The 19648-nt window shown below is 35.5% G+C and overlaps 1 protein-coding gene across 2 annotated transcripts in view; it reads right to left on the bottom strand.

The window, feature by feature from the left end:
- The window catches only part of cep135 (centrosomal protein 135), a 75342-nt gene that overhangs the window by 33368 nt on the left and 22326 nt on the right, over nucleotides 1–19648 (bottom strand). For both annotated transcript variants that reach the window (XM_039750887.1, XM_039750886.1), the window contains exons 7-14: nucleotides 17919–18047; nucleotides 15517–15732; nucleotides 13589–13654; nucleotides 11849–11999; nucleotides 7664–7884; nucleotides 6764–6916; nucleotides 6336–6509; nucleotides 129–206 (exon numbers count right to left, since the gene is read on the bottom strand). In XM_039750887.1, coding sequence (XP_039606821.1) covers nucleotides 129–206; nucleotides 6336–6509; nucleotides 6764–6916; nucleotides 7664–7884; nucleotides 11849–11999; nucleotides 13589–13654; nucleotides 15517–15732; nucleotides 17919–18047 — 1188 coding nt within the window. The remainder of the gene's footprint in view (nucleotides 1–128; nucleotides 207–6335; nucleotides 6510–6763; nucleotides 6917–7663; nucleotides 7885–11848; nucleotides 12000–13588; nucleotides 13655–15516; nucleotides 15733–17918; nucleotides 18048–19648) is intronic.

Here is a 19648-nt window from a genome sequence, read left to right as displayed (position 1 = left end):
AACTAGTCTGCAGCTGAAGACAAAATAAACTTCAATTAAAAGTTAAAATGAATTGCCATTTTAAACTTCTTTTAAAGTAGCAGTTCACACAAAGTGACTTTTATATAAATTATGTATATATTACTTGCCTCACGTATTGTGTTTTCCATCTCGGACAATCTTTTTTCATATTGTGATCTGTCAGTGGTGGCCAGTTCTTGAACAGCCTGTTCAAACACAGGTAATGTTGAAAAGGTACAAAAACAATTAAGAAAGATGTGCACAGTTTTATGCACAAATACTTGGTTAAAAAAAAAACCACAACAACTCTGTAAGTACAAGTTCTACTTGCAGGGTAAAGGAACAATGACAGGTTTTACAATAATGCAACATTTTTATCCTCGGTCAGGTCAGACACAGTGGATTTGAATATTATGTTATAAAAAGTTTGGCTATATGCAAGACGTCTTGAATGCAAATGCTAAGGAGACCACATTGGGAGAATTGGGTGATATTCCCATCATGATGATATATAAAATACATAGTACTACTAGTGAGAAGTTAAACAAAATTATACCATTTATAGGCTAACTAAAGAGATTACAATATGCAAGCTTTCAAGGCAACTCAGGCCCCTTCTTCAGGCAAGATATAAATTTACATCTTGCCTGAAGAAGGAGCCTGAGTTGTCTTGAAAGCTTACATATTGTAATCTCTTTAAGTTAGCCAATAAATGGTGTCATTTTGCTTGACTTCTCACTACATTCACAATGGTTAATATAGTACAACACCCTAGTACTATAATACTATTAGAAAGAGAAGAGATACAAAGCCCATAACATGACTAAAGGGCATTTACCTCTCTGACATTCTAAGGGAATGGAAATTCTTCAGTCTGGAAAAGACATGGCCACAGAGAAATAATACTTGTTTTCAAAATTATTATGAGGCTGGAATACAGACAGTGAATAATGAACTAAAGAACATATCCTGAAATTTACTGAAAAGTGCGTTCAAAACAAAACAAGGAAGCACGTAATAATCTGGGCATACTAACAAGACATGTTCAATGAACAAATGGATGAATCAAGTTATCTAGTTATCAGCCAAATAAGGGGTATACTGAATCCTTCTGTGTATAAAATTATGCTGTCATATCAAAAAGTTACATTGATATACATTAACCATAATTTGGATAATATGCACAATATTAAATATTGAACAATAAAAGATGTCAACAGCAAAAAAGTTAGCCAAAGTGGTAAGTGTATAATTAGTAAAAATGATATCCATAATTTAACTTAATTTTGAATAAAGGAGATATGAAATACAGTTGACTATTTCAAGTTTTCAATTTTCTGCTATTTAACCTGTTTAATGCTCAGCTTTATCTAAACACATATTATGGAAAATGTTGCAAAAAACAGCAATAATGTTACCACTGATTTAGAAATTTAGGCTACATAATATTTCACATATATTGAGTGTATATACATTTATATACTCATACGCACGCACGCACGCATACACACATCTATTACCCCTAATCCAAAATTTTAAAACCTGAAGCTTTGAGCACCAAGATGATTTTTTTTTTCCATGCTGAGCAGATTTCAAAACTCTCTTGATTGACTACCACTGTGTGTGGGTCTGGTTACAGGATGGGGGTTGTGAGAGTCTCCCATGAAGCTCCAAAACACTGGATAGATGCTGCGTAGTCTAACAAGGCCAGACATACAATATTGTAAATATACCTGGAGACATCCATGAGTGAATGTTGCTAAAAAGCTTATGGAAACAGTAGAGTTCATTAAGTGTCACTTTTCAAAAAAGCCTCATGAAGGCACTCAAAGTAGGAATGGTGATTTTGAACAGCAGAGCAGTGATGCTCTCGTTAATATGACCTGACAGAAAGCAAGTGTCCTATTACGATAAATTATGTACAGCAGAAAAGTCCCATAAAAAGACCCCGTTAAACAAATAAATGTGTGTCGCGTGTGCAGACAGCACATAGAACGTGCTAAAAATAGTTTTTTTTTGCTTGCAACAGATTCTTTCTGTAAAATCAGATCATGCATTGACATTCAAAGACAAAAGTGGCCTACTGTTAAAAGTGAATGATACCTAGTTATTTAGTGTTGACTGTGCTCTAAGTTGTTCACATTTAGAACGATAATGAAGGAGCTGATGTAAGGTTGAAAGAATTTCAAGCCCTATCAAAAGGACCTGCAATTAAGGAAACTTATAATGAAGCACCACCGAATATTCAGCTTTCAGTACTCAAAACATCCAAATCAACAAATCTGCCTAACTACATCAATAGAGACACAAGGCTGCACAACATTCACTGTCTGACTACACATCTAAACAGAAAACTAAAAGATCTTAACATTACTGTCTAATTAGAAATGCAAAAATGCCATGCCAGAATATAGATGTAGCCCTTTAACACATAGTAGATCAGCAGAGAACAATGCTTATCTAAACTTGACTTGCTGTTATTCCATAGAGTGATACAATTGTCAAAATGATAACGATATCGTGGAAGACAGAAGCACTTCTTAAAACATGGAGCTAAATAGCTGCAGTGGTCTTCTTATGTGTGCATGTGTCTACTCTGTTGAAGCGCACATCACAATGTATAAATTGTAAAGTTTCAATTACCATGTGCTACTGAGCTGCTAAATTGATATCACTTTTGCCTTTTTATTTTCAGTCCACATCAAGTCTTTTAAGGCGAGAGCAAATGAAACTGAACAAAACACCAGCAATTTAAAATAAAAAGGACTGGAGATATTGCTATTATTCATTACAGACTTTTTAATGAGTTGTCTGCAGATGTGTCTCCTCATTTAAGAACCATGTCTGAGCTAGCAATAGCAAGACTGCTAGCAAAATGATGCATGGCATTCTCAATATGCTGCATGGGGGTTTTGGGAGCAAAATGTTAACACCTGTGCAATGTGTTAATGGAATGTCACAGTTTAAAAAAAAAAGCAGTAAAATTCTCCAATTACATTTGGAAAACCAAACACTGCTGTAAATTGACATTTTATGTTACCAATTGTTTGTGTTGGTAAAAACATGTATGTACACCCAAACCATAAAAAAAACTGAATGTAGAGTCTAGTCAGTCAGTTAATGGCTTCAACACAGCAGGCACTGTACAGTGAAAGCTGACTGAAATATTCCTGAACCGTCTGCCAGTTCTCAGAGAAGTGACAACAGACAGAATGTATAAAATGATGAAAAACCAAAAAAGTTCTTCAGTTAAAACATTATTGCCCCACTTAAAAGGGAACCAAAATACAGTCTGTACCTCATATTAATCACCTTTGAGGTTTAATATGTTTATCATATCAAAGCACATTATAATAGCAGCTCGATGATGTAAATTATTATACAAGAGTCACCATTTAGCTGGTTTGGCTGCATTTCCCTACTTGATCAATGGTTTTCCTAAGATATCTCATTATGAATATGCAAATGTTCCAAAACCCAAAAGTATCTGAAATCTGAAATGCATCTCGTCCCAGCCATTTCAGATTAGGGAGACTCAACATTATAACAGAAACACACAAGTGACCAAAAGTTTTAGAACATATCAGTTTTTATTCAAATTTAATTAGTTGAAATGCAAAGAATGACCTAAAAAGGTGAAAAGGTAAACAGTAAACTGCCAGAGGTTTACATTTAAAGTTAAGGGCTAGCGAATAGTAAAAAAAGAAAATCAGAATATTAAAAATGGGCCTTCTTTAGAGAACAACTAATAGGTTACAACCTACTGATGTTCTGTAGCAATAAAAGTAAATTAAGTGTTGCAACTTGAAGTAAAATAGTGCAACAGTTTCAAGCAGAGCATAAAACAGTGGTTGAAAAAAAACAAGTCCCAGTTTCTGCTGTGAAAAGACTTTGTTCAGTCTGTAGTCGTCCACAATAAGTATTTCAACAATATATATAAAAATATATATATATATATATAAATAAAAAAAATATATATATATATATATATATATATATATATATAAATAAAAAATATATATATATATATATATATATATATATATATATATATATATATATATATATATATATATATATATATATATATATATATATATATATATAAAATATATATATATATATATATATTTTTTTTTTAAGGAATGGCTTTCTTACTGCAAATTACCCTGTCAAACCTGCAACACAAAGACTACCCTTCTCAGCAGAAATGAACACTTGATTTTTTTTATCCACTGTTAAGCTGTTCTTGAAGCTGTTTGCTGTGGGGCTCCTATCATGCAAACTGGTAGCCCTCAGAAACTTGTCTTATATTTGAGTTGTGACTTTGGGTCTGCCATATCTCTTCCTCTCAGAGTTCCTTCCAGTTATGAATTGCCTTTGGATTGTGTAGGACACCATACTCACTGATAGTTTGATTTTTGTTTGCAATTTCTCTAAAGGAAAGGCCTACACTTGTGAGGGTGATAATGCTCTGTGTCATTTCAATTGTTAATTGCCGTTTAATTGCCATTATCACCAGAACACTGTCCAAGTTGTATTTCAGAGGGTGTAGTAACAAAGTCTGTATACAACTCACCCCTTACGCCCTGAGGGCATTATTCAGCAATCTCCACCTTTGGGGGCATGGGGGTTGGGGAAATGGGGGTACCCCAAAATAAATTACACACATACATACATAACACACACACATATATACTGCTCAAAAGAATTAAAGGAACACTTTTAATCAGAGTATAGCTTAAAGTCAATGAAACTTATGGGATATTAATCTGGTCAGTTAAGTAGCAGAGGGGGTTGTTAATCAGTTTCAGCTGCTGTGGTGTTAATGAAATTAACAACAGATGCACTAGAGGGGTAACAATGAGATGACCCCCAAAATAGGAATGGTTCAACAGGTGAAGGCCACTGACATTTTTTCCACCTCATCTTTTCTGATCATTTCTTCACTAGTTTTGCATTTGGCTACAGTCAGTGTCACTACTGGTAGCACGAGGTGATACCTGGACCCTACATAGGTTGCACAGGTAGTCCAACTTCTCCAGCATGGCACATCAATACGTGTCATTGCCAGAAGGTTTGCTGTGTCCCCCTGCACAGTCTAAAGGGCATGGAGGAGATTCTAGGAGACAAGCAGTTACTCTAGGAGAGCAGGAGAGGGCCATAGAAGGTCCATAACCCATCAGCAGGACCAGTATCTGCTCCTCTGGGCAAGGAGGAACAGGATGAGCACTGCCAGAGCCCTACAAAATGACCTCCAGTAGGCCACTGGTGTGAATGTCTCTGACCAAACAATCAGAAACAGACTTCATGAGGGTTGCCTGAGGGCCCAAATGTCTACTGCGCCCTGTGCTCACTGCACAGCACCGGGGAGATCAATTGGCATTTGCCATAGAATACCAGAATTGGCAGGTCCACCACTGGCGTTCTGTGCTTTTCACAGATGAGAGCAGGTTCACCCTGAGTATATGTGAAAGATGTGAAAGGGTCAGGAGAAGCCGTGGAGAATATTATGCTGCCTGTAACATCGTTTAGCATGACTGGTTTGGTGGTGGGTCAGTGATGATCTTGGAGGCATATCCATGGAGCGACTCACAGACCTCTAAAGGCTAGACAACAGCATCTTGACTGCCATTAGGTATCAGGATGAAATCCTTGGACCCATTGTCAGACCCTACGCTGGTGCAGTAGGTCCTGGTTTCCTCCTAATGCACGACAATGCCCGGCCTCATGTGGCAAGAGTATGCAGGCAGTACCTGGAGGATGAAGGAATTGAAACAATTGAATGGCCTTCACGATCCCCTGACTTGAACCCAATAGAACATCTGTGGGACATTATGTTTCGGTCCATTAGGCGTCGCCAGGTTGCTCCTCAGACTGTACAACAGCTCAGCTTAGGAGCATGCCCCAACATTGTCAAGCATGCATACAAGCTTGTGGGGGCCACACAAGATACTGAAAAGCATTTTGAGTAGCAGAATTTAAGTTTTTGAAAAAATGGACTAGCCTGCCACATCTTTATTTCACTCTGATTTTAGGGTGTCTACACAATTGAGCCCTCTGTAGGCAGAAAACTTTTATTTCCATTAAAAGACTTGGCATCCTTTTGTTCCTAAGACATTGCCCTGTCGTTATTTGTATAGATATCCAACTTCATACTGAGATCTGATGTATCTAATGTGTTTCTTTAAAGTGTTCCTTTAATTTTTGTGAGCAGTGTATATATGCACCATTACATACACAAAAACACCGCTATGACATATGTACAGTTATAATTATTAGAAACTGTGTTACTCTCTAATAGGGTCATACTGCAATATTCTTTGATAAAATACCTTTAGTCGCTCTTTTAAACTATCACGCTCTGCTGCTATTCTCTGTAAACCTGCAACAGCTTCATCCCTTTCATCTTCTACTCGATGAAATATCACCTCAGTAGACACTGCTGACTTTTGGGATTTCGGAGATCTGATCGATTCCATTCGCAGTCTGGATAGTTCCTCTTGAGCCTTGTACAAAGAAAGTATGTGTGTTATTTGTAGATATATCAATACACACAAATACTTTTGTGAGTGTGAATTCAACGACCATTATGATTTAGACAAGAAGGCTTATTTCTTTAAGCTGTGGCTTCCTCAATTGTTACTGTATTGTTGTATTTTAGAACAGTTACACATTAAATCTTGCAATCACCAAGTATATTCTTTAAAATTATATTTAAATGCAAAAAAATATGTTGTAATTATGGAAGAATGTACAGTACCTGTTCATAAAGAATACTTAAATTTTCCTTTTCACCAGTTAGGATTTTTACTTTGCTTTGAATTTCCATCATGCGCTTCTCAATGTGGTCTAACATTGATTGAAGTTCATCACGTTCTCTGATAACTTGAATCAAGTCAACTTCATAATTAATCTGAAGAGACAAAAATCCAAAAAATGTCCTTAGAATGAGTGAGGAAACCAGAGTATCTGCTTGTACAGCGTCATCATGAATGAATATACTAAAAACATTTTAAACAATTTTTTTTTGGATTAATGGGAAAATGAGTATTTTGTTAATATACTGTAGTATACCAAAAACAATCCTTTTGAAGTACACCCTCCACTGCTTAAAGTAGTTTTTATTGCACTAATTTACAAACACTTTTTTTTTTTTTAGTTTGTTTATACTTTGTGTACCTTGAGTATATATCAAACTTGTCAATGCCATATATGTAAAGTATGCAGTTTTTTGTGCACATTTACTACAATTTACCATAAGGCTTGCATTACAGCGTTAAATTCTATAATCTGATTTTTAGCTCTTACAATACTGTACTTACTGTATAATCTAATATGATTTACATTCCATTAAATAAGAAAAAAAATGTCATTAATATATATAATTTGTAGACAACAATCATTAGACTTCAATTTCAACCACCTTTAAATTTTAAACTGATCACAATTGATCTAGAATATTTGGAAAGTATGATAAAGGAAAAAAATGTAAACTGCCACTGAAAATTTCTCACCAAGGACATAAGTCTGTCACAGTGGTAGATGTTAACATTTACATTAATTTTTGAACACAGGGCAATGATACACAATAATCATGTCTTCCTTGTAAATTCTCATATAGTAGAAAAAAATAGTTCACAGCAAAAGTTAGAAGCTTTACCTTAGCAGGTGAAACAGACGGACTCCTTCCAGCCTTCAAGCCTCGTAAAGGACTTCTTCCTGCTCTAACAGTTCTCTGTAGGTAGTCAACTTGTGACTTATAGAAATCTCGGTCTTCTTCCAAATTCTTCACAAAAGAATCCAGACGGGATGGGGATTTATCCCTTTTAGAGACACCAAACTGAAGCCTCATTTTTTCCATTTCTAAAACTAATTCTTTTTCTGCAGGGAAAAAAAAAAAAAATCCACTTATTAATGTAACCTTTACCATTGTGTAAATGATACACTGCTGAAAGCTTCATTTCATAAGTAACAAGCCAATTAGCAGAACCATAAATATTATCCATGCAAGATTATATCACAAGTAATAACTATTTGCATGAATACATATTTAGTGTTTTAATTACATCAACACTGTACTTTATATGAACATTTGCCCTCAGCTATATTATGACTTTCAAAGACTAATCAGTGTATAACATGCATTTTTGCAATCAGCCACAATAAACAAAGTGATCTGTGAAGCGCTCTGTTAAATGGCAAAGATGGCTAAAATAGCCATGGCATCATTCATTAACAAAGACATAGCCAATACTGGTATCTAAATTGATATTATGTCTGGACTTTGTGATATTTTATTGTTTGTGTGAAGGTTTTTTTAAGCATATTATCCCCTTTAAGGAGCTGCATTAGTTATTTTCTATAAGGCATGTAAAAAATGTAAGCATACTTAAATAATATGACACATTTTGACTCGATTCAATTATCTAATAACCCATATCGGATATTTTTTTTTTTTTGAATAGCTACTAATAGAGCAGGCCAGCAACTTAAAAGTACTGGTAATTATGTATGCAGAAAAATCTTAGATAGAGATAGATACTTTATTAATCCCAAGGGGAAATTCACATAATCCAGCAGTATTATACCGATACAAAAAACAATATTAAATTAAAGAGCAATAAAAATGCATGTAAAAACAGACAATAACTTTGAATAATGTTAGCGTTTACCCCCCTGGGTGGAATTGAAGAGTTGCATAGTGTGGAGGAGGAACGATCTCCTCAGTCTGTCAGTGGAGCAGGACAGTGACAGCAGTCTATCACTGAAGCTACTTCTCTGCCTGGAGATGACACTGTTCAGTGGATGCAGTGGATTCTCCATGATTGACAGGAGCTTGCTTAGCGCCTGTCGCTCTGCCACAGATGTTAAACTGTCCAGCTTCATTTCTACAATAGAGCCTTCCCTCCTAACAAGTTTGTCCAGCCGTGAGGCGTCCTTCATCTTTATGCAACATGTTAACATTTACATTCATTTTTGAACACAAGGCAATGATACACAATATTATATAAATTAATGCATATAACAAAATAAAAGTATATATTCATTTTATAACCAATTTTTATCGCATATGTCACATATTAGCTCACTTCCAGATTTAAATTTAGGACCTTTCCTCCACCTTCTCAGTCAACAAGCTAATTAAAAGGGCAGGCTCAATTATGAGAACTAATGAAAAATTGGTTAAATAATGGAATATTAATTAAGACACATTATTTCTTGCAGCCTGGAATTTTCACATTTTACACTCAACGGATTTAATTTTTTTTTTTCGTTAGAATTATGGTGAGAAGTCATAAATTCTAATTCATAAATAAACTTTCTCTAATGACACTTACAGTAAGTTTAAAGTGTAAAGCAGGTGCTCTGTGCCCTAATGACATTAAGATTCCTGCTGAGTGTTAAGGATTTTTTTATATGCGCTTCAAACAGTTCACTCAAGCAAAATGCATTTTGTAACCTTTTATGGCTCCTCCTTTAACAGCTACCCTACCACTCCTAGATGGGAAAGGAATCTCTACTCCTCTAATTCACACAGAATAGGTGGTCAAATAGAGATGCTGGAGGGCCACAGTGTCTTTAGGTTTTGGTTCAGTCCACATTCTTTGTTAGCAAAAAATTCTTAATGCTATTGGAACATCTGGTATTGCCTTGATTTGTATTGATTGAATTTTAACTATTTAAATTTTCTTTAACCAGCAGTCAAAGACATTCTAAGTGAATCAACAGACAAACACTTGTGCAATATTTGCTTCAATAAAACAGTACAAATATTAAAACAAATATTAAAAAAGAAAAAGGTAAAGGTCTGAGAAACACTGATTTGTTCTAGCACATAAAAAACTTGGATAATGTACACACAAAAAAAATTAACAGTTGCAGAGATGTCTTGTGTGTTAGAATAAGAGTACTAACAATCCATTAACTGTACTACAAAGGATTAGCTAAATAAGCAGCTAAATAAGAAATTGGTTGGAGTCAAAACAGTAGTGTTCCAAGATGCCCAAGTCAGTTGGCCATTTATTGGCTTGCTTTATTTCTCATTACTAGTGATAGGTGAACCCCTCAGAATTTGCTTTGTCTAGAGTTGGTGAAATCACAGAAATCGTTGCAAACTTTTTTGAACTCCATGAAATGCATTGAAGTCAATGAGCAAGGAGGAACTGAACTAGTTTTGAGTAGATTATAATGGTGCAAATAGCCTTTTTTAATGACCCTGAGGTCTAGAAAAAAAATCTGCCAACTATGCTAGACCGATTATTGTGCCTGAATGTGTTATCTGAGCTATGAGGCAGTAGTGTTAATCACTGTGCTACCATGCCTTAAACAAAAAAATCTGTGTAGATGCTTTGCACTTCTTCCATTAAAAAGAAACTCCTTGTAAACTGTAATAAATCTTTTATTTTATTTCAAAGCATATCCTGCGTTTTATGATAAAGGCAGGGGAGGGGCCCTTTAAGGCTTGTTTTGAGATGTTGCCAAGAACATGGCTAATCAACATGCATAATTAGCCATGTAGTGCTTCTGCCAGCACAGGGGTCAGTTTTATATAGTATATTCAGTAAAAGTAGCCATAATACTTTAAGTTATTTATTTACTTTTGTTTTTTTAAAAAAAGCAAGCGCTATTGCAATGTCAGTTTTTCAACCATTACGGCTTTGGGGCACTTTACCTTTTCAAATTTGTTGATGACCCACATAAATTGAAGAGCGCTGGGGGCTGAAATGGCCACAAATGGAAGAAAAGAGTGCAGTAGGGTCAGAAAAATATCACACAGCATTGTCAAGTGATATGGTGGATGGGGACTAAAAAGAGGGTTGTTTCAGTGCATCTCAGCAGCTAAAACAATATTTTTTCCCTTTGTGTATTTGTGACCTTTAAAAAAAATAAATAAATAAAAATCACAACTGGGCTTGTGAAACTAGAAACAGGCATGCATGAAAGATCTGTGATGTCACACTGGCCATGTAAACCAAGGAACACAGCATATTGCCTTCAAACTCTTTGCCAAATTTTGCTGATACTACTCAATACTGTTTGGTTGCTAGTTAAGGGGGGAAAAAAAAAAAAAAAAAAGTTAGATTATGAAGGTTGAAAAGTCAATTAAAATTAAAAGCCAAAGTAGTATGTTCCATTATAAGCAGTAATTGGTTGCTAATTAGGGAACTGGCTAGAAGGAAAACCTGAAGCCACTGCAGACTTCCAGTATCTGAGCCTGAGGATACCCTTGAATGATCAGTATATCCAATTTCTGTAAATGAAGCAACTTAAATGTGAAAATCCTGCTGTAATTGAACATTTTGGCTTGTAAAAATATCTGAAAAGTCTACTAATTTGTAAACTCCCAAATTGCGAATGATTATCAGGAAATGTTCAGGTTTGTGAAGCACATTGTTTTCATAACTGAATGCAGTTACATGTACTAGCTGACTGCATGACTGACCTATAAGCTCCCCTGGCATTTACTAATCCACAAAACATGAATAGTAAATTAGAGAGTACATGTGTTGTGTTTAAGCACATTCAAAGCTGCTTCACAATTGTCTGGGCCTGAATTCACACTCATGTCACTACCGCACTTTGTTTCTGTTCAGCTTCTTTATAATTATTACAGTATGATGGACACTTATTCCCTGCAATGCTTTCACCCATTATTCTCTAATACCAACTAATATGATAGCATAGCAAAATATGTATTAATTTAACATCATTCTCAGAAGACCCTAGTAGTAATTTGAGCTTTATAAATCCATCTCCATGGATGTGTGGGTATTTTTCAAAAAGGGAGAACAAACAACTTATGAATGTAAATATTTTATGAACAGAAAGGGGTATTTTCTTTTACCAGATACAGAAATATTTTCCACTTTGTCCATTAGTCTTTGCTTTTCCTGTTCAAATTGATTCAACAAACATTCAAGCTTCTGATTCTGTTCTTTGCTTTCAAGAAGATCATTCTGCAGTTTACTATTTTCTTGCTGGCACCCAGAAAGTTCCTACAAACAATACAAAAAAATCAGTACATAATTTCATTCTCCTATAGTTCATACTACCCTACAAAATACAGTATATCATTTCCCTCACAGTCTTCACCACTCTCTCCAGCCTCTTTCCGTTTTGCATAGTAATTTTACCATATCCTGTTGCAATACAGAGTATTAGCATATCACTATTATTGCTGTGTAAAAATGTACAAGCATCTACTGATGTAGGTTTTTTCAAGCTGGAAAAGAGCATTTTAAAGGTTTCCCCGTTTATGTAGGGTACACAGTAACATGTGCATGAGGGACTAAGACAAAGAAAATGTTTCTTGCTTTTAACTTACCAGGATGTTTTTTGAGCTTTTTTCCCTGGGTTCGCATGGAAGGGTGCTAGCATCTGCTGTGGCTAGATCCAGCATCCTATAGACTGGAATGTAATGATGGCTCATAAATCACAGTTCAAAGGGCCCTCAAACTGGGATTGATATCAGACACACTGCAACCTTGACACAGGGTAAATCAAACAGCTATGGTGGGTTGTATGTGTCTACTACACTGTGGCAGATGACCTGGAAATCCACATGACAAGGGAGTGCAGTGGGACAGCATACTGGGTGGTTCTACCCTGTGCAGCGTGTGGTGTGCACCTGGTTGGATATGGGTGTGCATGTGACGTTGCAGTTGTGCAGGAGCCTTACTTTAATATTGTAAGACACACAGGTAAATGAGACATTGTTAATTTGTTTACTTTTAATGAAAAGGAGTTGTACTCCGAGTGTGGAAGTGAAAAGAATGCTTTTTCTCCATGAACATTCTGGAGATAAACAGTGGAAAAAAACATTTGAAATGTTGACAATTTTTTGCTCTCTAGTTTTGTTTTTGTCCCTGGTATGTATATATTTTTTCCAAGCTGTTTTAAGTATGTTTTGGGCTATTTTTTTATTGTGGTACACTAAAAAAAAAAATCACTTTTTGTACAAACTCATTGGTGTTTTTGGACTCCTATAAGGATTCACCGGTACTTGGTCCAGACTACTAGACGTTCTGGTCCTGCTAGTCCCAAGTAAAGGGATTTGGATCATCACAGTGCTATCAACATGAATCCCTAAAATTCTTAAAGAATCCACCAATTTGATTGTTTGACCTTAAAGCCATACAGCAAATTGCGAACTGGCGTTTTGCTCTCTAGTATGAACATCCTTATGTTTGCTTTGGATTGAGACTGAGGTCCAGTCCCCCCCAGAGCCCCAAAATGATTTATTTTTCAAGGAATGACTCATTTTAAAAGTAGGAACAGTTGCTTTGCAGATACAGTACTCTTTCCCAATATCCTCTACCTAAAACCAAAATACAAACATATTAAGTTCTTTCGTGAACCATGGTTTTCTTTTTCCCCCACTCATTTACTTTCTTCAGAGTCTCAGTATTGATTAACATTAGCTTTGAGTGCATAACACATGTCCTCAGCCACAAATTTCATTACTTACTCATTTCTTCCTCACTTGTCTTAAAATAACTGTTTGTCACAGAGCAAACTAAAAATTAAGTTAGCTTAATGTTTACTTATATAATTTATTGCTCACGAAGGACCAATATCAACTTACCATTTTAATCTTTGAAACAATATCTTCATAATCTTCCAATTCTCTGTGCTGTCTCTGAATTTCTTTCTGTAAATAGATATGTTTCAGAATTTTTGTGAGTCATTTTCATTCACCATGTCAACTACAATGTAGAATTCTGACAAATACTTCCACATGGCTGTCTATCTTACTAAAGCGATTTGAAAAATTTGTAGACGTGTAATTTAAATTTTAGTTTTGTCAAAAAATGTAAGTACCTTATTAAAGCAAAGAAAACAAAAGGGTTATTGTGAAAAAGAAAGAAAATGGCAAACACATATTTTATATTAATAATAATATAATCATAATTATACTACTAATATAATAAAAATAATAATGTAATATCACACCATGCAAGCTGCTATCTATTACAGACAATGAATATCACCCACTATGGACCACAATAATTAAACAGAGGAGTTTGATTAGTTGTAGGCTGCTATCATAGAACTGCAGTACAGACAGATACATGGCTTTGTCGCCATAGCCATTACACTCCTTAATTCTTCCCGATAGGGGTGGAGGGTGGTTGAGTTCTGGGCCTGATGCTCCTTCTCTGTTCATAAGCTATATCAGCTATGCACTACATCTGATATCTCACTAATTGGTCACTACTATACAACCTTATTACATAATGCATCACTTCAAACATGCTGCCCTATCAGCATATGCCATGTCACTTTATTTTACTTTAATATTATGTGGCACGGGCAGCATGGTGGCGCAGTGGGTAGCGCTGCTGCCTTGCAGTTAGGAGACCCGAGTTCGCTTCCTGGGTCCTCCCTGTGTAGAGTTTGCATGTTCTCCCAATGTCTGCGTGGGTTTCCTTCGGGTACTCCGGTTTCCTCCCACAGTCTAAAGACATGCAGGTTAGGTGTATTGGTGATCCTAAATTGTCCCTAGTGTGTGCTTGGCGTGTGTGCGTTGCCGCGGTGGGCTGGTACCTTGCCCATGGTTTGTTTCCTGCCTTGCGCCCTGTGTTGGCTTCAGCAGAACCCAGTGACCCTATAGTTAAGCCAAAACATGGCTGGATAATGGATGGATGAATTATGTGGCACCGGTCACTTTAAATGTTTGTATCTAACTTGGTATAATATTTGGCTACTAGTACTTGAATTTCCATTGGTATTAATGATCTATCAATGTTTCACTTGGAGTTTTGGATTGCAGCCCTCTGTAACATTCTATGCTACAAATGCCTACTACACAATATGACAGAATCCAGAATACATACAAGTGCATCCGGAAAGTATTCACAGCGTATCACTTTTTCCACATTTTGTTATGTTACAGCCTTATTCCAAAATGGATTAAATTCATTTTTTTCCTCAGAATTCTACACACAACACCCCATAAGGACAACGTGAAAAAAGTTTGAGATTTTTGCAAATTTATTAAAAATTTATAATAAATAAATATATTAAAGGCTGGAGCATCAAGAATACTTAAATTATTATTGTATCATAATAATTTTTTTAATACAAGTATAAATTTATCATGTGTTGTTGTGTCGGTTATTTTGTCATCATTTTGGCTTTCAGGTGACATGCTAAAATGGGGCGAACTTTCCATGGTAGGATTACGAGTACTGAACCTGGACATCATCCATGGAGCTGCTCCACACACCAAACGCAAGCAAGCATGAATAACAAAAAAAAAAAAAAAAAAGCCCATTTTTGAAAGCATAATAAAAACAGAAATTTGTCTTGAAGCTTCTTTTAACAACACATTATATTTTTATCCATGTAAAATGCACAAAACCTTTTCAAAAATGTCCAGATAAATCCTTATTGACATTCTGAAAGGGAAAAGTCACACAAATGAGTTATAGGTTTAAAAAATTATCTAAGAGAGTCACATGTCCACAATAACTGGGTCTGTCAGTGTTTAGACAGACTACCATATTATACCTTTGCTTCTTCAAGCTCCTGATCAGCTGCTTCCAGAACAATGTTTTTGTCTCTTTCTAATTGTTGTGCAAGCTGATCTATCTCAGTAAGTTCTTGGCATAATTCTTCATTTTTTGCACTTAAATTTGCAATTTCACTGGTGGAATTATGCTTTTTCTCTTGGAGCTCCTGAATACGTTTTTCTAGCTCATGGTTAGATTTTTGAAGGAATTCAATCTGGAGGGAAAACATACACATATGCAATTTAAAATTTATAATATTGTAGAAAGGCGCAGCATATATCTAAGATGTTTCAAGTTATGCATGTTGAAAAACTGAGCAAGAATGAATATGTGAAATAAAAAAAATAAATAAATAAAAATTATATATGTTGTATTATGGCAGTATAAAGTCAGAGGAGTTGTGTGCTGGCATTGAACTGCTGAATCAGGGATTACGATTCAGATGCATAATTTTGCAATAAGATATTGGAATACATTTTTGATTGAAGATTGCTGAAATGAAATATATATTGTAATTTTACACAAAATGTTATCTGTTTATTAAAGATTGTTTTTGTTCTTGCTACTAGTGCCCAGGCCTATTGCAACGGTTAAACCAGACTCAGATGTTAAAAAAAAGTTTTTTTTTCCTCTAATACAATGGAAAGTATGAAATGTCAAACTTAATGTAAGCAGTACATGAAGTCTAATAATGATAAATAATGCTGTAAAACATTAAAAACATAAAACTACTCATCAAACATTGGACACATCCCTTGCTCAGATTAGCTACCATTTTGCAACATTTTTTATGACTTAAATTTGACTGAAATTAATTTTATATCTATTTGTTTAAAGCATAAACAAAAATAAAACAAATTGATACTGTGAAAGTTTAGAAACGAGTTACAAAACGAAGAAGGAAAGAGAAATGTGTTCAGGATCACAAAACAAATAGAATAAGAAAGACTAGATGGAGTATATGTAAATAACTTGAAGTGTTGAAGAGAACATCGTGATTTTTAGTAATGGAATTAAGGATACCTGAAAGAAGTACTTGAAAAAAACTGCAGAATAAGGAGAATGAGTGGGTGAATGAATGACACTTGCGGTGAAAAAAACAACCTAGCTGTATATCAGGTTAACAAAAATTGGCCCAAATGGAATGTTGCCCAAAATATTAAAGACTGAGAAAGGGTTCTCAAGGAGATTCTTGAAAATTGGAAATTTTTTTTTGTTTCAGTCCACAAAAGAAAGGGTGATCCACTAAAGTGCTGGTCATGTCAAGGGATCAGGTTTTTGGAGTAGGCAATGAAGGTGATTGAAAGAGTACTAGGGAAAAATATAAAGGATTATGTGAAGTTTATTGAAAAGTGCTATGTTTTCATGTCTTTGAAGGTAACAACTGAGTCACTGTTGCCAGAAAAATGCAGGAAAAGCATCAAATGGTGGGAAAAAATACATTGCTCATGTGTAGATTTGAAAGAAGTTTTTGATTTTATGTTGCTAGAGAAGGCAGCGAGTGTGACAATTGTTTGTAAAAAGAGTGCGACACTGAAGTAGTAAATGTAGAATTAGATATCAGAAATTAAGTTGCTGTGGAGAAAGTAGGGAAGTTCTGATACTCGGGTGACATAAGTGAAGAATAAGGTGCAGTAACAACAGTAACATGGGTGAGAGGCACATAGACGAAATTCCAGGAAATGTCCTTCATTTTGACTTGGAAAGGAGCCTTTTTGGCAAGTTTATGAAACCTATGGGTGGACTAGTATGAAGTATGGGATTGAAATGTGGTCAAAGTAGGCAGAAAAGGAAAAAAGAATAAATCAGGTGTGTCAGAGAAAGACAAGTACAGAGCTGAGAGAAAAAGCCAATGTGGAGGCTACAGGCGCTCAAAAGAGAAGAAATGGACAAAGGTGTTTTGAGTAAGTGGAGAATGAACTAATAGATAGGTGCACTGTGATGGAGGTAGAGGGAATATGGTGCAAAAGGAGGACAATGGAAATGTAGTTGGAAGATTCACATGACATAAGAAGAATGGTTCTCACCCTAAAGATACATAAGACTGCAAAAACTGTAGGAGAAAGATGTATGGGCTAAATTGCCAACCTGTGTAAATTAAGACAAAGACCTTCGCAACATTGATGACCATCATGTTGATGATACATATGAGATAAACTAGAAACATTTGAATTTATATAATTTTTTTTTTGTTCTGTATGTTTTTCCTCTGTGAACTCTGTTTTTCTATCCATACCATTAAAGATGTACAGATTAACTGGCAATTCAAAACTGCTCCTAGAGAGTGTGAGTTAGCCGTGCAGACAGTTGTTTCCTAATTTGCACCCAATGCTAATTGGATTAGCATGAATCCTCCATTACTGTTGCTGGAATTAAGCAGGTCTAAGAGTGCTATATTACCTGTACATTCAGATGTGCTATCATTTTTTCATTGCTTTTATTACGTGCTTCCAATGATATAACATCATGAGGTCGACCACCATGTAGTGCGCGTCCAAGTCTTTCTATTTCTTTATCTCTTTCCTGTACCTAAAACAAAAAGATTGTATGTATTTTAGAAAGGAAAAGAGCAATATAAAGGACTGCAAAAATCCATACAATAAATGACACATGCATATAATGATTGCACAATTATAATATTGTTGCAATTTTATTTGACCAATCGTGGACTTATGACTACATTTCAGATCTATAATTATAATTAAAAAAATGCATAATTAAAGGATAATAATCATTGGATGCCTCAATGTTTTAACTTTCAGTCATAACAGCTAATCAGGATTAAAGATGTGTAAAATAAAACTGTACATTTTCGGGTAAACCTAGAATATTAATGTTTACTTAAAATACTGTAAAGAGGAAAAAAAACAAAGTGGCCGATTTTTTTTTACCTTTTTTTGTCTACATCTAGCCCAAGGGCTGTATATCAAATGTCACAACAAACATAAGGCATCACTTTCATTTCCTGTACCTTTCTATTTGGTGAGATTTAAGGTGGTACTACAAGTAGTTTATGTAGGACAGAAAAGAATTCAATAATCCTTGAAATTTTCAGGGAAATGAATTAATTTAATTTTAATTGGATAACTTTGCCATTTCACCAATCTCCTGGCTGGGGCAGTGAGATGGTAATTTCAGTAGGGTCGGAGGGTGGGACTGGACTGCATGTCTGCCATTTGCCAACCAGGATCTCGAGCGGTTTTGTCATGTGGTGGGTGTAGAACGTGCTGTATCAGTGCGTTCTACCCAATCTGATCTGCAACTAGTTGACCATACCCATCCTCTTATCTCCAATAACTTCCAGTGTGTCCAGGGTTCTCAGTAATTCATAATGGCAAAGCAAAAATTTGCAAAATAATTGAAAACCAAAAACTGATGTAATCATTCAAACCCTTTGCTGTGGCACTCCAGACTGTGGTCAAATGTGCTCTAATTGCTTTAGTTATTCTTGATGTGTTTCTAGAACTCAAGTGAAATCCTCCTGCAGAAAACTGAACTGATAGGACATACTTTAGAAAGGCACACACCTGTCTATACAAGACCCCACAATTTACACTGCATGACAGGACAAAAAAAAAGTCATGTAGTCCAAGCAACCTAAACTCATGGTGGGGCACAAATCAAGGCATGGGTATAAATCCATTTTGAAAGCTTTGAGTGTTCCTATGTGCAAAGTGGCCTCAATAATTAGAAAAATTCCCAGAGTTGGTTGTCTAGTCAAAATAAGCAACGAGTAAAGAATGACCTTAGTCAGTCCAAAAGAATTCCTCTGCTGAGAATTATAGAGAGGACCATCTCAGCAGCACCCTATCAATCAAGAATTTATGGTAGAGTGGTTAGATGAAAGCAACTCTTTAGAAAATGGCATATGTCAGGGATTCTCTGGTCTGAAAAATCAAGAAATGACCATCTCTGAGGCAGAATTCCAAGCACAATATCTGGCAAAGACCTGGAACTGTTCATCAGTTGCTTAATACTACTCCTTTGGTGCTGGATGTTTCATGTTAAGGGGGTGTTTATCAGCAGCAGGAACAGGGACACTGGTCATAATTGAGAGAAATATGAATGCCACCAAATATAGAGAAGTCCTTGAAGAAAACCTGCTCCAGTGTACATGCAACCTGAGACTA

Source organism: Polypterus senegalus, chromosome 4, assembly GCF_016835505.1.
Source record: "Polypterus senegalus isolate Bchr_013 chromosome 4, ASM1683550v1, whole genome shotgun sequence".
In the NCBI taxonomy this organism is placed as follows: domain Eukaryota; kingdom Metazoa; phylum Chordata; class Cladistia; order Polypteriformes; family Polypteridae; genus Polypterus; species Polypterus senegalus.
This window is presented reverse-complemented; position numbering and strand designations above follow the sequence as displayed.